The 23,789-nt window shown below is 40.5% G+C and overlaps 1 protein-coding gene across 2 annotated transcripts in view; it reads right to left on the bottom strand.

Moving 5' to 3' along the window:
• MET (MET proto-oncogene, receptor tyrosine kinase) overlaps positions 1-23,789 on the bottom strand; it is a 90,933-nt gene that overhangs the window by 30,331 nt on the left and 36,813 nt on the right. For both annotated transcript variants that reach the window (XM_037388581.1, XM_037388582.1), the window contains exons 4-10: positions 13,235-13,369; positions 11,660-11,833; positions 6,039-6,199; positions 4,758-4,860; positions 4,405-4,541; positions 1,796-1,960; positions 823-922 (exon numbers count right to left, since the gene is read on the bottom strand). In XM_037388581.1, the coding sequence (XP_037244478.1) occupies positions 823-922; positions 1,796-1,960; positions 4,405-4,541; positions 4,758-4,860; positions 6,039-6,199; positions 11,660-11,833; positions 13,235-13,369 (975 nt within the window). The remainder of the gene's footprint in view (positions 1-822; positions 923-1,795; positions 1,961-4,404; positions 4,542-4,757; positions 4,861-6,038; positions 6,200-11,659; positions 11,834-13,234; positions 13,370-23,789) is intronic.

A 23,789-nucleotide genomic window follows, 5' to 3' on the forward strand; every position in this document is an offset into this window, starting at 1 on the left:
GTAACGTAGCTGTCATCAAAGAGTGTAGGTCAATTTAACTTCAGTTAGGCTAAATAGACCTTACAGGATAAGAAACGTTGGAAGTGCAAGACAAATGTGCAGGCAAAAGCTGGCAGGAAACAGTTCCAGTACAACTAGCCAATAAATGTCATCTTTGCCTTATAAAAATTAAAGAACATCACATGGTCATATCTGAGTACCATGTTTAGATTTAGATATGTGTATTATCAACTCAGGTCACAAAAGAAGGCTCAGATCCCTGACTGACCTGTTCGTGCACAGGTACCCAACTGTAAATGTCCAAACCTCTCTTAAAACTTAGTTGCTGAACTTTGATAAATTAGGAAAGATTGGCCCCAACAGGTAATTGGCAATCAGAAATCTTCAGAAAATAATTTTGATTTTACATGTTTTTCCTCTTTCTTTGATGTCTGTTCTATTTTCCAGTTATATCCAGTCACCATTTGAATATACTTCCTAGCTATCACAGTAGCACTCGCTATGTAATCTATACCTGTACGGCATTGTTCTCTGTTTATTCACTGAATTTGCATTGTTAAACTACAATATAAAAATCTTGTTAGCAGACACTGTAAAAGCCTTAGTTCTTTGGAAGAGGTTTCTTAGAAACTGTTGATCTACCCCCAGCTTAATTTCGCATTTGTTGTTGAGTTTTGCCTGCGCAGTGGAAACAGTCTGTACGGAAAACACCAAAATGTCAGTGGAAGCCATGGAAGTTTCAAGGTATTTTGACTGAAATTCTGTGCCATTCACACATGAAGATGACAAGGTAACAGATTGTCTTCTCCAAGATTGACTCACCACAGAGAAGTTCATTCCCAGTTTAGGTACAGTAATCACCATCTGAGGAAAGCACACTGAGTTCAAGTTGATTCCCTGAGCTGTGATTGTACTTCCACCACTAGGAAAAAGAAAAAAAAAAGAGAGAAAAAAACAGAGATGGGTCGGATAATGATACATCTGCTACGATAATCTCTAATTACAAATTATATTTTAGAGTAAATGACAACATAAAACCAGAATTAGAGATATACAGGGTGAATGCAAATACACAGCTGAGCAGTGAGCTTATTTTTCTGAGAAACAAATTTTACGCTTGCTGTAGCAACTAATCAAATACAAGAAAAGAAAAATAAATTTTAAAATTGTGGTTATGCCAGATATAAACCAAATGTGTACATTTTAAAGGAGGGTGTATACTTGTACTTAGCATTTGCCAACTTACTTAACTTATTGGTTTCAGTGGTGCTGAAAAAGGTGTCTTTTTTACTGCTGACATTTTTTTGGCAAAGGCAGGTGGCTTGGATTAGAGCTACTGAGACCATAAATATATCACTTAAAAACACACACATAATACCATACATATATATTCATAATATTTATGTAGCACTGGATTTAGACTATTTTAAAATCCATTTGCTCTCCTGAGTACCTCTGACTTGTCACATTAAATGATTTTCCTCACTAATCAGTTTAATGCCCAGATGCAGTATAGGAGACGCACTTTGCTGTACAGTAGGTATCTCAGCAGGACATCACAGGTATGCTCAGCTGCAGCTGGGAGTTACATCACATAAAGAAAAGAGGCGCCCTTCCCCCTTCTCCTTCACCTCTGAAAGGAAATGATCTGCCCTTTGCAGCTGCACCATAATAGAAGCAATTGGCATGGCAGATAGAGATAAAAATGCAATTTCTTTTGATAGATTGCTGCGCAGCATAGCCATTCTTCTTTCATTCATTACTTTTCTTATTTCTGTAAGAAACTTTTACTCACCCAAGGAAAGATTTGGCTGGATGAATTTTTAAAACAACCGGGTCTTCCCTGTATGTGAAATGACCGCCTGCATCTCGAATAGCTTCGTCGATTCCTACCCTCACACGATATTCCTGGGGAATTTGTTGTGCCGGTGTGTAGCACTCCACAGTGCTTGCTGATACGCTGGAAGGACAGAAAAGGGCCTGCTTGTCAGCATTATAAAACATGTACTCAGTTTAAAACACTGTCCTTTAGTAAGCCCCAACCTCGCATAAGCTTGTAAAAAAATGCTGTAGATTCCCCCAACGGATTATCATATTGCAACAAAGCAGCATAGCATGAGGTACAGACAGAACACCCCTGCTTAGGCTCAAGATTCATCTTAATTTGGTTGACCTGCACCCTTCCTGCTGGAAGAGTGTTTCACCAGTGCCGGCAGCAGTTACATCAGCCCCTGCACCCTGCAAAGGCAGCTTCCAGTCTGGAAAACAATATTCCAAGTTTAAGGAGAAAGACTTGCTCTGCTGCAATCAAGGGGTAACATCTTTCTCTTCCAAATCCACAAAATTTACTGTGTTAGAAACCTCAAGAAAAGGTACTGGTGGGGGATGTACCAAGATGTCCATGATGTCCTGCCCTGCAGGCATACTGACTCCAGGTGCTGCTGAGGGGCAGGCAGAAGGCAAGGAGAAGGGAAGAGAAGGTGAAAATTCAGGAAGAGCTGTATGAATTCAGTACAGCAGCAGTCTCTGGGATATTCACCTTTCCCTTGTTCTCTCATGCTTGGCCCTGGAAGTCCTCCTCCTCCTCATGCTGTGAGTGGACAGCGGAGGGGTGAAGGATCCTGAAGCACATGAAGTGTGACTACAGTGAGCAGGGCCCATCAGAGGTAAGGTTAACAACTGACTGGAGAAGCAAATGAATTCTACCAACTGGTTTCAGTGATTTGGGCACAAACACATCCAGGAGCCCTCCAAGTGAGGCCATTCTCAAAGGATGTGAGAGATTGTCTCCAAATTAGACAAAAGGGGCATTTACTGACACTTCAGAAGCTTTTCAAGGAGGTGGGATTCACCGTGTGCTCTAGGGATTAGTAATTTGTTCATGTATATGTATCTGGAAGCTTTTTACCATTTTTTAAAGGCAAAAAATAAACCCTTGATGTAGCCCTCAGAACTGGGGAAAGCTTCCCGTTTAGGTAGGGAGATACCTGCACCAAGAAACTCGCTAAGATCTGTGTAGAAGTCTCCAGACAACTTGGGTGGTGAGAAAGAAGAGTGCTGGGGATGCTTCCTGTATAAGTCCCAACTATGGTTCGACACCTAGAGGTCTACCTGACCAAAGCAAATGTTTGCCTCTGAGCTGGCTGTCATTTCATGCCCACAGTACATGTCTCAAATGGATCAGATGAATCATTCCCAAAAGGTTTATTTATTTGTCCATTAGTTGACCAGCTGAGATGATGGCATCAACAAATGCCACCCTAAACTATTAAGTAGCCAGAAGTGGACAGAAGTCCTGAAGATCTTGATAGTGATTAAATATCAGACTTGAATACCTAAATCCTTTTCTTGATTTAGTCAGCCTTAGCTGATATGATCAAGAGCATATAATAAATCATTTAGCAGCAAAGAATAAAACTTAGCTTTCCCGACTTTGAGTCTGACATTAACAAATAGGCTATTGCTTCTCCATGTTTTCTGCAAGTGGGACGTTTCGCCATTACAACTTTCCATAATGACTAGGAGAGACTCAAAATGTAGAGGAATTGCTGGACATGCTATTCCTGGAACACAGTGGGCCACATTCTGCCCTCGGCCACAGAGGTGACAATTCTGGAGCCACGCTGCGGTACCGGAAGACAGGACCATGCAGGATTTGCACCATGGTAGAATGGCTGCCAAATGCAGAACACTTGTCTGCCCATAGCAGAGAACCTGTGCTGGGTATTTAATGATTTATATTCAGCTGGGACCGAAGGCGTTTCCACACAGGGCATGTCAAAGATTCTTGACTGAGCTCCTAGTGGACCCAATACAGAGCCACAAGAAATTCCGGCTTACTCCTCAAAACCATTTTGTATATACCAGGAATAGTCTCAAACTGACGCTGGTTCTGGTTTGGAGGCTGTTTGCTGGTAGCAGCACAGAAATAGCTGCTCCTTTGCATGGGATACAAATTCCCACACTGGTCAGGTTTCCCCCAAACAAACCTGTAGCAAATAGTAACCTGCACCCGCTGGACACTCACTGGGAGCTGCTGCATGAACAGCAGCTCTTGCCAATACAAGAGAGGGGGCTGAGTGTGCGGGAGTCAGGCTGACAAAATGATGGGAAATGGGCAGCTTCTAGTCCATTAGAAGCCGATTTGCTACTTCTCTATGCAACCTTTTAATGAGGTTAATGAAGGCATTACAGAATAAATAAAGTCTACTAGGGAACTGTCATCGCTTCTAGAAACCTTTCAGACATCCTAAACTCAGGATGCAGTCCAGAACTGAATGTGTATTGCAGTTTTAATTCTCCAATATGTATCACAAGGAGAGGAGAGCGATGCACATTTGCGTGTATTTTTTTACTCCAAGCCATTTCAGTATTAAAGGCATCACTTTTTAGTAAGTACATTACCTTTTCAAGGTGCACGGTTTCTCACCAACAAAAATCCTTCTGGATTTTCCACTGTTTAGGTATTTTCCAGCTATAGTTAGCAATGTTCCTCCAGATTTGGGGCCATAGGTGGGAGATATACTTGTTATTACAGGATTCTGTAGTGGGGTAAAAGTAAGAACAGTAGACTGATAAATTATTTTCAAAATGTGAAGAGGAAGAATCTTAGAACATTTATTAGCATTTCCATGTAGTAGTAATAATAAAGCAAACAGGAATATAGAATTACTATACTGGGTTAGACTCATGACGAGTCTCCTTCCAGTTATTACTGAAGCTAATTTTGACAACAAAGTTTTAATCATAGTGCTTACCACGTATGAAAATGTACTGAATAGTGTTTTGCCATGTCCAACAGAAACACTACTGGATATATTGGAACTTGAATTTTTTGCAGCAGGAACTGTGCATTCCAGCCTTTGGAAAACAAGGAAAAAGATGGGATTACATTTTTTTTCTGACTTGATTTTTTGTATTAAAATATAATCACTTCAAACTCATAACAATGGAGGATCCATACTAAACAAATCAATCTATATGCGGTAGAGACAATTCAGAAATAACAGCTAAAAGAACTGTGGTCATCTTCTATAATACTAAATACAAACACTGTGGTGTTATACTTGGTCAGAGAAAATAATTTTAGTATATCAAATACGTTTCAGAAAAAAAGAAGCATGCTAGAGAAAACAAATACCTCCCATTCAATGGCTGAGTTGCTTTTTGGAATTTTCCTTTAGTGCCAAATTTGGGCAGACAACAAAATTAGAAAAAAATGCATTATATACACAAATTTGTTGTATAAATTTAAGTACTACCAAGAATGAAACTTGAACTTTTGAGGCGGCATGTGTATTATATTAGATTTACACAGTCTCATATATGAGCTAGTCTCCTTAAATCATTAAGACTGTTTGGAATAGCAGCGAGAGGAGTGCTCAATACTTCTGGAGGGTGACCTTTTTTTGCTGCTGTATCTATGCATAGGGAAGCTGTGCCATTATTTGCACATTGCGAAGTAGATGATAGTCATATGCTTTGAACTGAGAGAAGATATTCATTGAACTTCCTATTTCTTCAAGACAACAACTGGAATAACCTCCATCTTAAACTTAAGCTATTATCCCACTCTCCCACATACTTATTTCTGAGAAGGAGGAGGAGAGCTGCAGCTGAGGGTCATAAGTCTCTGGATGACGAAATACCTGCATCTTCTCACGCTTCTCTCCAGCAGCTTCACAGATCGGGAAGATGGAGCTGACATAACAGCCCAGCCGGATCCTGGCCAAAGGAACCTGCCCCCTTTTCAAACCTTTGAATAGCTTTGTTCTCACCAGCTCCCACAGATGTTGAACAGCATTTCACAGACAAACCAGAAAAAGCTGCTGCACGAGCTATTGGCATGAACTAGATTTATTTGATCTCCATTTCCAACACTTTTTTCTTGGGGGGCTTACCAAACCAAGGGACTGTTTGCTGTTTGAAATTTCAGAATCGGAGATGACGCTTATAAACTGAATGCTTATATCGTAAAAAAATCCATACCACAAAAAGAACATCTGCATGAAAGGAAATTAGCATTTTAGGTTTCTTACTTGTTTTTGTTGCTGGATTTTGCTTCCAGAGTACAGATATGCCCTCCGATATGGACTACTGTATTTTTTAATTCAAATCTATTATTTCTGCTGAATCCAAAGTCCCATCCACACAGTGTCAGTTTTGTCCCACCTTCTAAGGGAGCACTGCTTGGGAGAATCTGTTAAAAAAATATTGTGTTAGTTAAATCAGGTTTTCTTGAACTTCAAATGGAGTTAAAGAATGTGCAAAGGAATAATTTTAGAAAAGCATTCCTTCTGGTAGACTGTGTCCTACCATTCATCTTAATTGTTCTTCATCTTTCATTTGTCACATTATGAGCTTTCTCTGACAGTAGCAATAAATAACAAAACCTATACTAGAAAGCTTTGAAGGATAGTGTTTAGGGGCACTGAACAAGCTGTGCATTGTAACAACCTTTTAAATCCTACTGTTCTTGTCTTTCACATCTTATTTCTGGCATGTTAAACATACAATGTACTTATTTTGTTAGAAGCTGAATGCTGAACACAAAAGAGTCCCAAAAATGACCATTTTTTGTCAGCTTGATGAAAGTCAGGTTCAGAGTGAAGTAGCTTCAAAGACACCATAATCCAGTATCGCGTTGGCTGTGATAAAGTTAACGTGACTTCTGCTATTCTTTCCTTAAATCTTTTACATTTGGTCACCTCTAATTCCAAGTTAAAAATAAACTATCCCTCAGAAACACAGAGACAATCTACAAAGGAAATGCTTTTTTCTGTATATTGTAAATTGTCCTGTAAAATATAACAATGGTGGGAAAAATGTAGGAACACTATAGAAGTCTTACAAAACTCAGTAAAAGTACTGGTCAGTAATGCCAGTTTAAAAAAAAATATCAAAAAGACATTGGTTCAGGGTTTATGGGGATTTTTAACAATACTGCATAATTTTGAAAACATACCAGTACCACTGGACAAACAACAGAGATTGAAAGACTAAATTTATACTTGTGGTCATAGTGCCTAAATGTCTTGGACTTAATGCTTTAGTGATAGTAATTTTGCCCCGAAAATGCAATACAGCTGTGCCTTTCAAAGGACCGGACTTAATTTTCAAGCTGAAAGGAAAGTGTTTGAGAGATACTTGGCTATTATTTCATCTGGAAATCCAATAAGACAGCACATTTCTTTTCAACTCTCTTGTAGCTACACTTCAAGACTCTCACAAATGAACTATTGTAGACAGAAAGGAGGCTGAAGCATACTTCAAAAGAATTATACCCTATATTCTATATGGGGAAATTTACTGCCCCCATTAGAAACCAGACAAAAAGTCTGATCTAAAATGCACTGAAGCCAGTAGGAATCTTTCCTATTTTAATGAGCTTTGAATCAGCTCTCAATGAGCAAAGAAGAGGGAACCTATGCAGGAACAGTACTTTTGCACAAATCCCATAAAAAAGAAGTGCTGTTCACACAACCCCCATGGCACACAACACTGCAGCTAAGAGTGTGGAGCAGTACTGTACCCCATTGAGTCTGTGCTATTCCCAATTTAACTTTTCCTTATTTCTTTGGGGTTTTTCTTCAAAATCTGGATTGCCTTCAGATCCTAGTTTTCCACTCTACTTAGTATTTCAGCATACTATCTATTTTTGGAGTAACAAAACCCTAGCAGAAACTGAAATTACTCTGTGGGGGTACAGGATGTCTCAATGTTTTGTACAATAATGCACTGACATGTGGCATTTGAAGAGTATGAAATGCAATCCGTAAGTTAGCAAAATACGTGTGTTAAAATCAGGCTTCATAAAGTCACAGAATTAAAATCGAAGGCACTTAACTGGTTTTGAGTGATCTTATCTGCCAAAAGAGACTTGTGATAGAGCCTGTATGCCTTGAGGGAGAGTAAAAATATTTACCACATTCTGCCAGCAAATTTAGGAGGCAAGACCTCTAAGCAGATAGCAAAAAATAAACCAAATCTTAAACTTTTGTATTTAGGTTCTGCAGAAATTCCCCCAAAGTGTTTTTATTCATGTCTTTATTTTTGTTCCGTTTGTCCTGCATGATGAAACCTCTGAAAGTCAAATGTGGTTTCCCAGACTTGCTCTTGGGAGAGTTGACAGGAATGAACAGTGGACCTCCTGGACTTTGAACTCGGGTACAGGAACACATCTTCCATGTGCTTACATCACACAGGTAGTAACAGAAAGTAAGCAAACCTCAAATCAGTTATAAATGCTATGAAATTCAGTATTCAGAAGGTTTCTATAGCAAGGAAACTCCACTGATGATAGGGAGCAAGTCTGGCTGCAAGGCCTGCCATTCTGCTTGTCCCTGCTGGTCTCTGGATTCAGGTTAAGGGAGAGAAAGTTAAATTTTCTTTTTGGAAAAATTTAAAGCATTAATCTAAAGCCTTTAATGGCATTAGCCATTATGCTAATATCCACTCACATACTTTATAAATTGTTGGAAGAAAGTTATCTATTTATTAAAGTTTCAACGGCCCATTCATTTTAATTAAGAGGCAAGAACATGTACAGGCCACGTGCGATTACCAGCAAAACCTCCAACCCAAACAGGCAGCAGAAGGCCTGATGTTCTTGATACGCCTGAGACAAAAGCCAGCTACAATGACTCACTTTAAAAACAACAACAAACCATCTCAGTTTTTTAACCACAACAAAGAATCAAAAGGGAGACCAATTTATTTCTTCTTTTACGCCGTTCACCTTTCAGCGTGACCTGAACGCCGCATGCAGATGCCTGCAATTTGTTCCAGCACCAAGTAATCTCTGAGGAGACTCCCCCCTTCCCGAGTTCCCCAGCTTTCCTCCACACCGCTTGTCCAGGCTGACAAAACACGCCTCACTGTTGGCAGAGGCGGTGGACGGGAGCTGGGTATGGGGCAGAGGTGCAGGGTAGGAGCTGGGCTGTGGTGGGGATGTGTCCCCGTGCCAGCCCTGCTGCGCTGCCTGGAGCAAGGAGGGTACCTGGGCAGAGTGGGAGCTCTGTGCTGGGCTGGGGTGCGGGGCTGCTCCCCGCCATCCCTGGCTCCAAGGAAAAGTGCTCAAAGCAGGGCAGAGACGCAAAGGATCTGCAGGACTCCACAGGAAAATGCTGGGTTTCTTCGCTGCCATCCCTCCTGAGAGGAAGAGATCTTTTTATATTTTTTTTTCCCTCCATTGCACAGCACTCTTCGTAATAACCCAGGAAAAATCTGCTGAAGTCTTAGCTAGCTCAAGTCCACTGGACCAGACCCTCAGAGAAGCTCCCTGTTCCCCTCAGGTTAAAGCAGTTGTATGACATATCTCAAGCAATATGTCCCTCTGAAAGCTGGAAAATATTAGAGGGGGATTCAGACTGAATTTCAGATACTATGCAAAGCAGGTCATCCTCTGTTTGTTAGGAAAAAAACAAGCTTGTTTCTCATATTTTATGTATATGGGTTTAAAGACAGATCAGAAGATGATGAAGAATCTGTTTTATATTTTTTTCAGTAATCATGTTAAATGTCATGGTCCAGTAGAGCATGAAATCTGTCTTAACAGCTAGCAATCCAAAGGGATTTAAGTACTCAGCTGCTTTTTTTTCCTTACAAGCCTTCTAGAAGCAACCTCTACCAACTTGGGCATGCTGTAATTTGAGATTGACTTGTAAGATACATCACTGCCACAGATCCATATTCATTACAGGGTAGACTGGGCTTCTGCTTAGCAGGCAGGGCTAAGCCACATGGGGAAGGGGAGCACCTGGCCAGCCCCACGCCTGCTCCCACCACCCCGTGTCCAAGGTGTGTTCCCCTGGAAAAGCCCTCCCAGTGACTCCATAGGGACTGAAGAGGCAGCCTTGGGGACACACCTCTTGATATAAACATCTCTGCAAGGGCTCCAGGCGCTTCATTCTTAAAACTGCTGAGTGCACACACTCATAATTAAAATTAAAGAGGGCTATATGAGCTCAGCACCTCTGAAAATCAGAAAGCAAGCAGTTCAGAGCCTTAGAAATCTTTCTGGAGGCACAGCAATATGCAGCCACCACTGGAAAGTTTTGCCAAGAAAAAAACATTAAGGGATGCTACTTGTGCTTGAGCTATAGGAAAGACAAAACAACCTGTGCAGGATAGATAAGTAGCTTGGGCCTGCAGAGGCATATAAAAATGTATCAGGATTAATTCTCAGTGTATCCCTTTGACTTGGCGATTTGTAGTCTCATACAAACTCAGGCCGAAAAGGACTATTGGATCATCTAATACAGTCTTTTTGAAATAAATGTGTTCTCGTATAAAGGGAAAGTAAACTGTTCACATTCTGCATTAGCAATTTTTTTTACATCCCCTTCGCCCGAAGGTAAACAGCAATAGAAGGCAAGGCAAACACACACACAGACACACAGAAACAGACACAAACATACGCCCTTTCCATCCATTTTGGGTTTGATTCTTATCATGCTTCATTGTTTTTTCATTTAATTTTGCCTGTCTTAGTCCTAAATATTGTATCTGAAAGGTGAACACAGAAAAAAACCACATTGTAAACATATGTTTCTAGATTATTAGCAGCTTTGCCTGTCTACTCTTTAAAAAGTTGTCATAATCATCTGCCTGGTTGAAAGAAATACATCATTTATTTAAGAAAACCTTTTTTTCCCTCTTACTCTCAGAGAGTTTAGCATGTCAAGTTTTCATCTCCATTTATAAGCTGTATGCCCATAAAGGAAAATGTATTTTTAACTACACGGTGTAGTTTAAATGCACTAACGAAAGTAAATGGGTATAAGTGCTGCCAGAAAGTTTTATGCTTGTCCTTCCCTCAAGTTTTCTAGTCCGTTAACTGCCCTATAAACCTCTGTCTTCACAGCTATGTCACACTTCACACCGGATGATTCGGTTACACGTACAGCCGGCCAGTACGAATCCTGCATTAACCATAGCTAAATTAAAACAGGAACGCGCCGCTGTGGCTCTCTGCTTGTCCGTGTGGTTTTGCTCTTGCAGACCCTGGATGGGCTTTGCCTGGCTGGCAGCAGCCTCCGGCTGTCTCCCTTCCCAGGGAGGGGTGCAGCTACAGGCTCACCCCCCTCGGTGGCGAGTGCACCCATGGGAACAAGGAACCAGGGAGGGATGTTAGGAAAAAACATCTCGCCCAGGGTGGTGTTTGAGGGACTCTTCCCAACAGGGAGAAATAACACTTGTTTCTCCAGCACTGGGGACGGATGAGGAGCGGGGGCCGGAGACCTCCTGTGTTGGGTCAGGCTGTGGCAGCTGTGGGTGGGCAGTGCTTTCCCCCACCTCCTCCCCTTGAGAGGTTCTGAGAGAAAGGCTGCTCCTTTCCGTGACTGTCCTTCCCTGTCAGACCCCTGCCAGGCTGGCTCAGACCCATGTTTGCCCACCACGAGTGCTTTGCAGGGCTGAGGCTCTCCGTGGCAAGTCAGGATGACCAGACAGACCTGTCCACCGTGAGCACCTGAGCCCACAGCATTCGGGGAGAGTACGTGCGTCCAGCCAGAGGCTTCATGGACACCGAGGCCGGGGGGAGTCAAGGAGAGCAGACACGTCATTTATCATAATTGCATAAAACATAAACAGAAGATGCCTGCAGAGTACAGGCCACATTCTTCCCCTAGAGATAAATACAAGAAATCCCCTGTTTTACCTCATAAACCCTAGGCAAGCAGGTCTCCTGGGTCCAGGTGCCGCCGGGGCACTCGGCAGACCGGAGGCACTGCTGGCTGCACCAGCCGCACTGCATGAAGGCAGGCGCCAGCAGGCACTGGCTGCAGGACCTGAAGTGATGGCAGCCTGGCCCCTTCAGCGGGATCTTCGTTATCTGTCGATGGAAAGACATGATGCACAAATCCTTTAATGCATACACAAAGCAGCAAGGAGAGTCTCTATTTATGCAACGTGCTGTGGTGCTGCTCAGATTTCACATGTGCAAGCCACGGTTCGACTTCTCTTTAGCTCAGTAATTACAGGATCTTATAAGTAATTTAACTGACATGATTTTAAATTCACTTGGGAGAAACCCTAAAGGCATCTTAATGTTATATACAGTTACTACCAGCATCTGGTGTTTACAGCAAGATAGCAGTTCTTGCTGATGGAAAAAGAAAACAGCAGTGTGCTCCTCCCTATTCTGCACTAGTTCTTGGAAAAAACAGTGTATCTCTGTGTCTTAGTTCATACATTTGTAAGAACAGGCATGATGGCTGTTCCAACTTTGGCAAGGTTGTGTTACTACCTGTGACACACAGCACACAACTGCTCATGTACTTGTTTTTTAACGCCTATCATCAAAACCCCTATACTATACCTAAAATAGGAATTAAAATGTGTATTGTTTAAAATACCAGGATAGTTATGATAATAGTCACTCTAAATATGTAAGAATTCTTTTTAGTCAAAATATTAAAATGAGTATATGATTACATTACTATATAAGTACATCATACTTCTTTACACTTCAGTACCTTCTTTAAACTTATTTTGGACATTTTCTTGAAGATAACTCTTATAAATATCTCATAATTCCTAGTAAATGATTAATTACCAACTTTACTAATGGTTGATGTATTAATGTAAATTCTTATAGATCTCAAGGGGTCAAATTATTGCTAACTATTATGGTTTAAGATCATCTGTAATATTATCTGCTGATCTTTTAAACCTATTCTACGATGCATATCTACTTATGACAACAGCATATTTATAACAGCTCTTCATCTCTTATTAACTCTTCGTAGACTACATGCTAAAGTAATTTTTAAACTTTACTACGAACACTGAGTCTCAATTTTAAACACACCTATGTAACTCTTGCAACACACTCCCCTCCTTAAAAAGTTATAATGTTATGACACAAACCAACAAAAGCCAGGAAACTGTGAGCACTATTCTTTTCTTAAGCCATTGTGTGTTTTTTCTGTGCAAGCATTTGAATTAAGGACAGGGTTTCAGCCTCAAAATTTGCATTTCCTGGCTTTTGTTGTTTTATATCACAGCTCTTACATAATTTAAACATTTCTCAATACGAGGCTGTCAGTCTGTTTAGTAGGGGGGGGGAAAATTCTTGGAGGAAACCTGTCCCTCCAATGTTCCCAAGGGAATGGCAAGGCTGGGAGGATGCGAAGCATAAAGCAGTGGTGTGAACAGTTGCTCTTACTGGAAGTTGCTGCTCTGAAGGCAGGTTTAGACAGTGCACAGAAGGATTAGATTATGAACCACTCACCTTTTTCCCAGTGACTACCAGGGTATAGCCATCATCTGCTAATGAATCCTCGACAACAACTTGGGGAGAGACGGGATAGGAGTCTAGCTGAAAGCTGACATGTGGAGCTGTGGGTTCTGAACGAGAAACCACTATCTAAGAAAGAAAGAAATTGGGAAAAATCAGCAGGCAGTGTGTGACACAAATGCATGCTGCTCAGTGGTCTCACATTCCTACCACTTCTCTGCTTGCATTAATTACTTTGCATTACATTGCATAATATTTTGCATAATGTTCCATCATGATCTGATTAAAGCACTATAAAATCTACTTTATTTAACACGGCAAAATCATGGCTGTTGGAGGATCCTCAAAATACACCGTATTTATTAAAATATGAAGGAGTCACTGAATGTTTTGTAGTCCTTTAATTTCAGGTATTTGTAAATCAACTGTAAAAAATGAAGATTTGTCATTTAGTCAGACCTGTACTTTTAAGAAAGAAGAACTTTATCTATGTCTATTTAAAAGAATCTTAAAACTCCAGGCCTTCAAAAGTCAAAGATATTTCCGTTTATTCTCACTTTGGTCCTTCAGTTTGGAAAGTAAATGTTAACCTGTGTCAGCAGTATCTGGTTTTGATGCACGTGGGCCCATTAGAGCGCAAACCCATGGCAGGCGCAGGTCATCGCTGCGAGCAGTGCTACAGAGCCACAAGTACATGGAGCTCAGTTCCCAGAACTGGTGAGGTGGCTATTGCTGCAGACAAGCTCCTTGCAAGACATTACTGGGCACCTTGAGGTCTGGTTCCTGATGACTTCTGCGGGAGCCAGGTGTCCAGGACAGAGCACCCAAAGCATCTCTTAAACGACAGGGAGAGCTGGAGGATGCTTTGGAAGATGCTCTAAAACAGGAGCCTAATTTAATTGTCCTGGAGCCCCTTTGCAAGAGCTCTCTCTCTCTCTCTCTCTCTTTCACTTGATTTCAGGAGATCTTAGGGAGATTAGTCACACCAGTATGAAATTCCCCCACTAGTCATCTCTCTGCATCTTGAGTTACTGAAATACTTCTGAGAATTTGGGCCTATTCCTGCAAACACACGCTTAACTTTACTACTGTAACTTTGTTGACTTTAATGGGATGAGTCATGGCTGTTAAGCAGAGGCATAAAGCATCTGCAGATTGGGGTGGATATTTGATAGCAAGATTTTATAGGCTTGGGCATGCAATCCAGAAGGATGTGCACCCAAATGTGATAGCATCAGGGAAGAAAGGCAGAGGATTGTTTACATGAGGGAAGATCATGTTCATGTTTCAAAAGCTGCATCACGTGTAGTTTACTTAAGGAATTTAGATAATCAACATTTGCTAGAAGTTGCGATTCAATGGGTTTCATTATGTAAAAAGATTGAAGGCATTCTGGAAATAACTTGTATGTCAAATGTTTAATTTTTCACTATAATGAAGCTTTTCTTCTGACTCCAAAGGCAGCATCAGAACAGCTAGGACATTGACTTACACGATTTCACTGGCTTTTTGCACTGCCAAGGTCTTTCAGCAAGATGGCTGACTCCAAAACCAGACTTAAGAGATGCTGTAATTACAGTTGATGTTTTGTTGTAATTCAAGACTTAAATAAAATATATGAGCGGTTAATTCATGGCGGTAAAGTGCTCTACATCCCAGAGGTATTTACAGTTTGGGGTACAAGAGGCTTTTTTCTTTTTTTTTTTCTAAAATGAAACTGGTTTTGTTAAAGACTTTGCTATGGGTTTGTGTCACAGTACAGAAAGTGCAGCTTTTAGAAATCAATAAGGCCTGATAGTTTTCAGTGACACAGAAGTATGGTTTCTGACTCAGTGTATTAGGGCATGAGGCTCTGTTTTTATATTCAGGGCAATGAAAAATAGAATGGACTGCAAAGCTGCATGAAAAAGCTTGATTAATGTTGGCATTATGGGGAGAGGTAACACCACAGCTGCAAATACCTTTTTAGTTGATCATTAGCCGTGTCTCATCTCGAATACCCACTGCTATAAAATGCTAAGAATTCTTTTCTATCATTAATCCAGGCTTCCTCTTATTGCCAAGCATTCTTTCGGATTGAGCCACAGTGTTAACCCCTTAAACACATCTGCGTTGCAACTTCAGAGCAATACATGAAAATTTGGAAGCCATTTCTACAATCTTGGAAAAATTTATCCAGTCCTTTGAACACTGACTGACCTTTATTTTACTGAGGCTGATGGTCAAATCACCTGCTCAAAGGCCAAGTGAATAGACTTTGACCTCATGACATGCAGGGAGCTCAGATTACAATTCCTAACTCATTTGGGACTATGCAATAAAAGTCTGGAGTTTGCTTAGAACTTATCTACCAGCCTACAGTGCTGTTGTAACAGATACTAGATGCAAAAATGTTCTTCTTGGTCTATATAACTGCGGTTTTTGCATGCATCAGCCCAGTCCTTGAAATTCTATCTTACCCTTATCCAACATAATCCTGAATAAGAAAGCAATTTGAAGACAGCTTCTACAGCAGGCAGAAGAGGCTACTTAGGACTCCAGCATCGTTCTCAGAAACCTCTGATTTTTATTGCTTGGGACTGGGCTGGTATGCATACAGTGTGGCTTTAATCTACCATGGATACGCCACCATACAGGGGCTACTTCTACCATGGAAATCATTCAGTACTACAGAAGAATTTGTCTTTACAAAGACTATGAAGTGCTGGTTTGGTTTGGGGTTTTTCTAGGGGTGTGTGGGTATGGGTGGTTTTTTTTGGGGGGGTTACATTTTAATAATTAATGTAATAACCAAGCATGTCGCCAGAGCATAAGAGAAATGAAAGTATATCTATGTGCCTGCACTCAAGCAGCTAGGAGAGGGGGAAGGTCTTACACAGATAAATAATTAATTCAAAGAAAACAAACAGACATTACTAGTATATAGTCAGTCCTTGCAATAGTGAGAAGTCACCAGAGGTGTTCTACAAGATGTCTGTGCTGGGATCCATACTGTTCAACATACCCATAAATGAGCTGGAAAACTGGTTGAGCAGTCCAGTGACAAAGTTTTCTGATGATCTGAAGGTATTCAAGGTGATAAGAATGAGGACAGATTATGAAGGATGGCAGAACAACTTTACAAAACAGCATGTCAAGGCAATAAAATGGCAGATGAAATACAACAAAGAAGATGAATTTAAAGTGGTATATGATAGATAGTTCCATGAAAACATAATTTCACTGCTCAGCAGCAGTAAAAAAAAAAAAAACCCAAGCCCCTAAACAAATAAAAACTTAGGAATTATTAGAAAAATAATAGAGAACAAATCAGAAAATATCCTGATGTCATATAAATTCATGGCTTGCCTGAACCTTCAGTTCTCTGTGCAGTTCTGGCTGCCTCATGACAAAAAGAGTATGTTAAAATAGGAGAAGGTTCGGAGAAGGGTAACAAAAGATGATCAGAAGGCTGTAATGAACGATGACTGAGTAGGGTAGGTGTGGATATGCTATGAAAAGGGCATAGAGAATCATGAGTGGGTAGAGACTGACCATTTACTTTCTTCTAATCAAACTACTAAACACCACCAAAAGACAAAAGTGAGAGTCAGGTTCAAAGCAAACAAAGAGTAAGACTTTCTAGCCATATGTGATGACCTATGGGACTCCTTGCTGAAGGATGTGACTGCAAGAGGAATACACATTCAAAGGGAAATTCCACATGTACATGGAAAGAGCTAAATAGAGAAAACCCAGTAGCTCAGGAAATCCCCAGAATGGAAAATAGCTGGAGGCCTGAAGCAGAAAGTGTAATGTATGTTGCCTGATCCACTTGTCACCACTGCTGGAGACAGAGCACTGAATTAGATGGACCCTTCGTTTAAACCCATATGGCTCTTCTGATGTTCTTACAAATAACTCTTCTGAGAATCATATTCATTGTCAGTAACTGCAACCCCAGACATCCTTTGCAAAGCAAACACAGTATTTATGTCCCTCTATTTAAGAGAAAAACAAACAAGTATGTGGTCTTTCAGCATAGCTCAAAGTACCTCCACAAAGATAACAGCCAACAGTTAATTAATGAATATATTAATTTATATATCCTTTATACTGGAAGTCAGTGATCACTTAGGCCCATGAACATTAAAATAATTCATTTAAATATTCTTTCACTGCCATTCATTTATGCATAATACGGGAAATTAAGACTGTAATAACTGGAGTTGAAAAACAGCATGCAACAGCTTCTTTTAAAAATCATTTTGATGCTCAGTTCTGCTAGTCAGCAGGATTGAATTACAAATGTTACTGTCTACATGTTGAAATACCTTCTGCAAAAATGAGAGGCCTTCTAAAAGCAATCCCATCTAAGTATCATATTGTTATTTTTTTCCTAGATGTCTGGCAGGTGTACACCATTACCCAGCAGAGATAGGCTCAGGGTTAACTTTATTGTGTAACGCCTCAAATGCCCTGGGATATGCAGCATGGCCTTGCAAAGGGCACATATGTATCTTTCTAAATGCTGTATATCATCCTAATCCATGGAGAGTATAATGGATCTCCTCTGAGGATCTCCTCTGAAGAGTGTAAGCTTTTCTACTCAAACTGAATATTAAAACATGTGTGCTCTCAAAACAGTTATTTGGCACCAGGTGTTAATTTTGATGATATGGATTTTGCATTATGCAATATTTGATTTTTTTTTTTTCTCGGAGAATCAAGATACATTCTCTACCACAGAAAGAACTGCTATTATAAAACTGATAAAAGTTGAGCTATAGATACGAAGATGTTACTTACCAAGAGTTTGCCACAGTTTTCTGTTCATTTAAAAACGATAAAGTGGGAAGGATTGCAACTATTCACATACCTACAAATGCATGTGTGCACAGTTTGCATTTAGCCTTAAATAGGTCAGACTGCCAGTCCAGGTGAATTGCTGGACCACAGAGGCAAGACAGCAGTGGGCACTGAGGAGGACATCCATTGCAATGACTCCACGGGCACGTCATCACTTTTTCCTCCTTCAGGCTCTGTAAGGTTTAAGGTCCATGCTCATGTATTTCTTGACCTCCTCACACTTGCTTCCAACACGGTTTCCCACTTGCACTGGTGGGTTTTGTTATGACTACACTCGTCCAGTGGGACAGGAATTAGATTAGAAGAAGTCTTTTGAAGGTGGAAATGGCTCCCAGTATACTATGGGTATTTGAATGGATTTGAATGACCACGCTGAACGATGATTCTGTACAGAGCAAAGTACAGAGCAAAGAGCTCCGTAGCTCTTCGCGTCAACTCATTTTGCTGATCGGCTCAATGGCTCTGAGCCTCAGTTCCTGGAGAGGCGAGGCCTTACCACTTTGCTGTTTGCAGGAGGAGAGCAATGCTGAAGGCTTGGCTCTCTTCTTGCTGAATTCTGGGACACATTTTTCCAAGCCTTGACTGCAGTTACAAATAAAAAGCAGATGTGATTATTTTTGTCTATACTAATTTCTGTAGCATGCATTATGTTCCCTGGCATGTAATCTATGAAAGCAACTATGACACATGTTATTTTCTCTCTTTTCAGGGAAATGAGATGTGTGTTAAAGTTTGGTGGTGGTGTTTGTTTTTAATCATAAGTGTTCCTGGGAAATGAGTGTGACTATCAAGTGTTTGGTCTACTTGCATGTGAAAGCCAACAGATTCATACTCAGGGTGTGAAAATTTACCAAACCATTGACCTGTGAAAGCCCCGTCCCTATTCCTTATCAGACAGAATCAGGGGTACCAAATGAAAAGATAAGGCAGCAGGTTAAAGAAACCCCAAAGGAAGCTCTTCATCATTCAAAGTGGAATGAAATTATGGAAGTCGTTCTCACCATGGAGGTACCATGAAGGACAAAACAACAAATAATTTCAAAATGCAATAAGCAAAACTGATGGAAAAGAAGTCCATAAAGGGCTATTAAATGCCAGATATGGTGCAATTTCCAGCTCAGGGAACCTCTGAGCCACAGAGTGCCAGAAGCAGGAGAGTACTTGGAGAGGTATCACTGTGTGCTTTTACCTGCCTCATACTTCTCCCTTACCCATCTTAGCCTCTGTCAGAGATAGGAAGCTCTGCTCCTTGAACCCTTATTCTAACCCCATACATCTTTCTCAGCGAAAAATCTGGTTAAAAATACTGGGATATAATGGGTCCCTAGAATAAGGTTTATTATTATTTTGTATTGTTATGTGTCTAACAAGTGCAGAGAGGCCCTGAGGAGGATGACGTGGCCTGTTGCGTGACATGCTTTACTCCAATGAGACCCATCTGTGCCATCATGCTTTGGTTCACGTGTCCTAAGCCATTTTCATTCCAGAACCTGTTCAGACATGACAGTGCATGACCATGTTTCGCTAATGCTTGACTTCTCAGCTAGAGCTGGCTCATATCCATCTAGACTGGACAGGACCGCAGCCAGCACGTGGCTGACTGCATCTCAGGCAGTAGGTATGCCCATAGAAGGACCCTGTCCTTTACCTCCAGAAGCAACAGATGGATGTCCTACTGGCCTGTGCAGATGAGAGGGCACATGGGGGAGCTCCTCACTCCACATGCAGCCAGTGCTGCCCCACTGTGCTCTGGCAGAGTCAGAAGGATGAGACGGCCCTGCTGCCAAAACTGGATCTAAAGAGAGTGGTTGCCCACAGCAGCTGTAAAATGTACACTGAAAACTTCTTTATCCCTTCCTCCTCAAGGTTACCAACAAACAGTGCATTTGCTTGGCCTTTACCTCGGTGAGGCCAGTGTAGGGAGCGCATGCAGTATTCCACTTCCAAACATAGCATTATACTGAAAACCAGCCTCTGCATATATCAAGGGCATCACACTCTTGTTCACTGTCAAGGCCAAACCAAATGTGAGCTTTTCAGAATAAATCTTGTAAAACTTTCTCATATCCCACTCTCCCCAGAGCTATCAGAAAGATTTCCCCTTCCTGAAGAACTTTGCTCTTCATCACTCAAAAGTCACTCTCTGAAATAATACCAAGCTCCAGGCAGGAAAAAACCCCCACATATCACCTTGGAACTGAGCAAAAATAGAAGATATTTTATCTCAATGTATTATGGTTGGCTTTTTTTGACAAACTCTAATTTCCAAAAATATTGCCTGGTAATGGAAGTGTCTTTTGCAGTTCTGAGTCTTATTCTCAGCATAGCTTCTTTGGCTTGAGTAGAGTAAGGCTGCTTTACACCAGCTGAAAATCTGATTCTTCAGCTATAGCAGTGTGACTGGGTGCTGTTTTCTAATCAAATAACCACTGTGAAATACCTGATTCACTTTGCACCCAACAGCTGTACTTTCAGTCTGTGTTCCCAGTCACACTCTGAAAACAAGCACAATAAGAAAGGCCGAAACAGCTGCAACTTCTCAACAGAAAAAAAAAAAAAGGGGGAAAAAAGCTTGTTGTCAGGCTCCAGCTTAGGAAGGAAGTAAAACCATTTTTCTTTTCCGTCTCATGCATGTCAGCTGTCTTAGAAAAATTATTACTGCTCTGTTTTGTAACAGAAACTCCACAATATTTGGTAAACTACAAACTCCAATCTATTCATGGCCAAATACAGATTTAACATTTCTGATGCAGCCAAAACATGCTCAGTATGTCAATGGGCTGCAATTACTCCCCAGGAGAGCTTTGGAATTCACCTCCTGGCCCCAATTATCCTCCTTAAAAGAACTCATGAATCTTCTGTATTTGGACCATCCAGATCAATTTTGTTTTAGATTTTGGCTGAAAAAATGAAACATTTAGTAAAGGAGGTTGTATTTCCTTTCCAGAATTAGTTATTTCCAGAGCTGTTTAAGCGAGTAGTTCTATTTAATCAAACTAAAAGCACAAGCAGAAAACAACAGGCGACTTATTCTTTGGTTGGATAAAACGTACCTGCTTTTTCATTCTGAATATTATCGGCTCCTCAGATGACTTTTTTAAAAATAAGGAAAATACAGAGTGTATTCTGAGTTGGGTCATTAGCACAGTTTTGATGGGTAATACCATAAGCTTCAGTGGAATCACTTGTAAAGATAGGAATTATTCATTGTGTTATTTCTCTTAAATACATCAAAACCCCAGAACAGGTAGCTATCATCTACAGAAAGAAAAACTTTGTTCCCAGAAACTACATATTAAAACTTCTGTTGACTTTTGCAGCAGTGCTGTGCTATAGTTGTATGGTAAAGAGAGAAAATGGAAATGGAAACAAAGTCAGAGATGATGGGGTGATAGGAAGGCAGGAAGTTATGAGCAAAAGAAACGCAAAAGGGGATGGAAAGATGACAAGAAAAAGAAAAGAAAGTGGTTGGCTGCTTATCAAATATAAGCAAGTATAATGGGACAATATGAGAAAAATTTTCAAATAAATTTCTCTCAGGTTGAGTATCAGTAGCTTGCTTCCACAGCTTACTGGCTTCCACAGCACAGGCTCGGATCTTCAATTCCATTTAGGTAACATGATTGCTACATTTTAAACATCTTCCCCCCGCCCCCCCCCAAAAAAAAAGTTCATAATTAAAGGAAACGCTAAGTTAATACAGCAAAAATGTGAATCAAATGTTCAATACTTTCACCAAGCTGTTTCATATTTGGGCACTTCAGGGTGCGGTTGTCAGAGGCAGAGGTACTGTTCTACTATTTCTTTTAATCTCATGGATGACTGCTAGTGCTGAAATTTATGTCACAAACTAAATTGCCCAAATATGGTAAGGTTTGGTATTTCAAAGAGGATACAAGATGAACTGGATTCACTGGAAGGACTGAGCTGATTTTCTAATTTTAGAACCCCATATATGAATATCTTTTTTCCTTTTGCTTTTAAATAGCTGGCATGAAAATATGTTCGCAAGATATTAATGCAATATAACCAGTTTTAAAATGGGTACCCTGATAGGTAGAATTTTACAACCAATTTTCTCTGAAAGCATACCTGTCTCTGAAGGGAGACAGTCAACTCTGAATAGCTACAAGTTACAAGGGGATTGCATGTACAAAGAGCTAAAAATATGAGTGCAAATGACCATGCAAAAATGAGGTATGTAATAAGTGAAAAACTGAGGATTCTTTGCAATATGTTCCAGAAGATTTGTGAATGAAACACCAGAAAAATAGAACATCATTACATTTCTTTGCTAAAAAATCTGGGGAAGTGTTTGGGATATCTTTCTGATATATTAAGTCATTGTTAGATTATCCTGATTTTTTTAACCCATTTTACTTCAGTAATGGTCTTTTAATAACTCAATTTTTAATGATCTCCATCTCATTGCAGTTAATAGCTGTATTTCCATAGAAACACTGCAAATCTGCTTTAGTTGGGCATTTGCTAATGAACATGTTTGAAAGCACTTCCTAGAGAACTATTAGTGGAAAAAAATAAAAAAGATTTAATGTAAGTGAACATTAAATTCTGCAAGAAGCTGTGTCTGCTGTACCCTACAGGCCTAGAATCCCTTTCAAGATCCTTTAAAAGCAGAACAAATATCTGGAGGCAGTGTCACTAAAGGCAGTCAGTATGCTTATTCTCCTGTTGGTTGCACCAAACCCTCGAAGAAAGAGCTCCTCCTTATTACAATATGAACCCAGTGCTGACTTCCCCCTGTAGCTCAAGCCAATCTAATTCAATTATGAGAATATTTCTGCTAATGGCAATGTGTAGTTTACACAATAGCCTTTCTTTTGATCTGTAACTGAACCTGGAATGGGAAATGTATTCTGGAAATATTTTAATTGTTCCTTGAGTTGGGCAAACGCCTGAATGAAGTGTGTGGTGCAGGACTTGAATGAATAATTTAAAGAATGTTACAAATAAAAATAATGCTGCCTTGCGCTTTCCACAAAACTTCCCTAAAAGCTTTGTGACAGCCCAGAAGAAATGCTGTGAGTAAGACAGTAGTTGCTATTAACTGTATTTTGTAGATAAGGAAATGGCTTCAGAAAGGTTAAACAAATTGCTCATGTTCACTGTTCGAACCAGTACCTACATTTAAGAACAGAGCATAGATGGTGCTGTGCTCAGTGCGTAGCTCTTAGCATTTGCCCCTTCTGTGCTGATGACAAACTGCAGCTTAAATTTACCCAAGGTCATCAAGGGAAGTTCGGGTACAACCAGCAGGGCTGTCACTGAATATTTTGTTAAATTTTTATCTTTTAGGGGGAAAGAGAAACACGATTTCCTCCAACTTTTCATCTGTCCTTTGTGGTAAATCACGCTGACCTCCTTCTGTGTAGGAGCATTATGGATTTTGCATTGTGGGGCAGGTTCTGTGTCCAGTCTGTGCAGAAGACAGAAGTGGAGGTATAGGATTTCCTTCGCCCAGAAAGGGTGCATGTACTGGGGACAATTTGTAACCCTACTTACTGTACGCAGTAAGGACAGGAAAGGAGAGGAAAGGAGAGAAGAAAGGGAAAGCTTGTTTTTATGAAAAGTTACATATGCCCAAGTATTTTCTAATGGAACGTTACAGAAAATGCGAAAACTGGAAGGGCACAGCAACTGATAGCCTTCTCAAGGGGTTTCAGTTAATGATGACCAGGGA

The sequence above is a fragment of the Falco rusticolus genome, chromosome 5, assembly GCF_015220075.1.
Source record: "Falco rusticolus isolate bFalRus1 chromosome 5, bFalRus1.pri, whole genome shotgun sequence".
Taxonomy (NCBI): domain Eukaryota; kingdom Metazoa; phylum Chordata; class Aves; order Falconiformes; family Falconidae; genus Falco; species Falco rusticolus.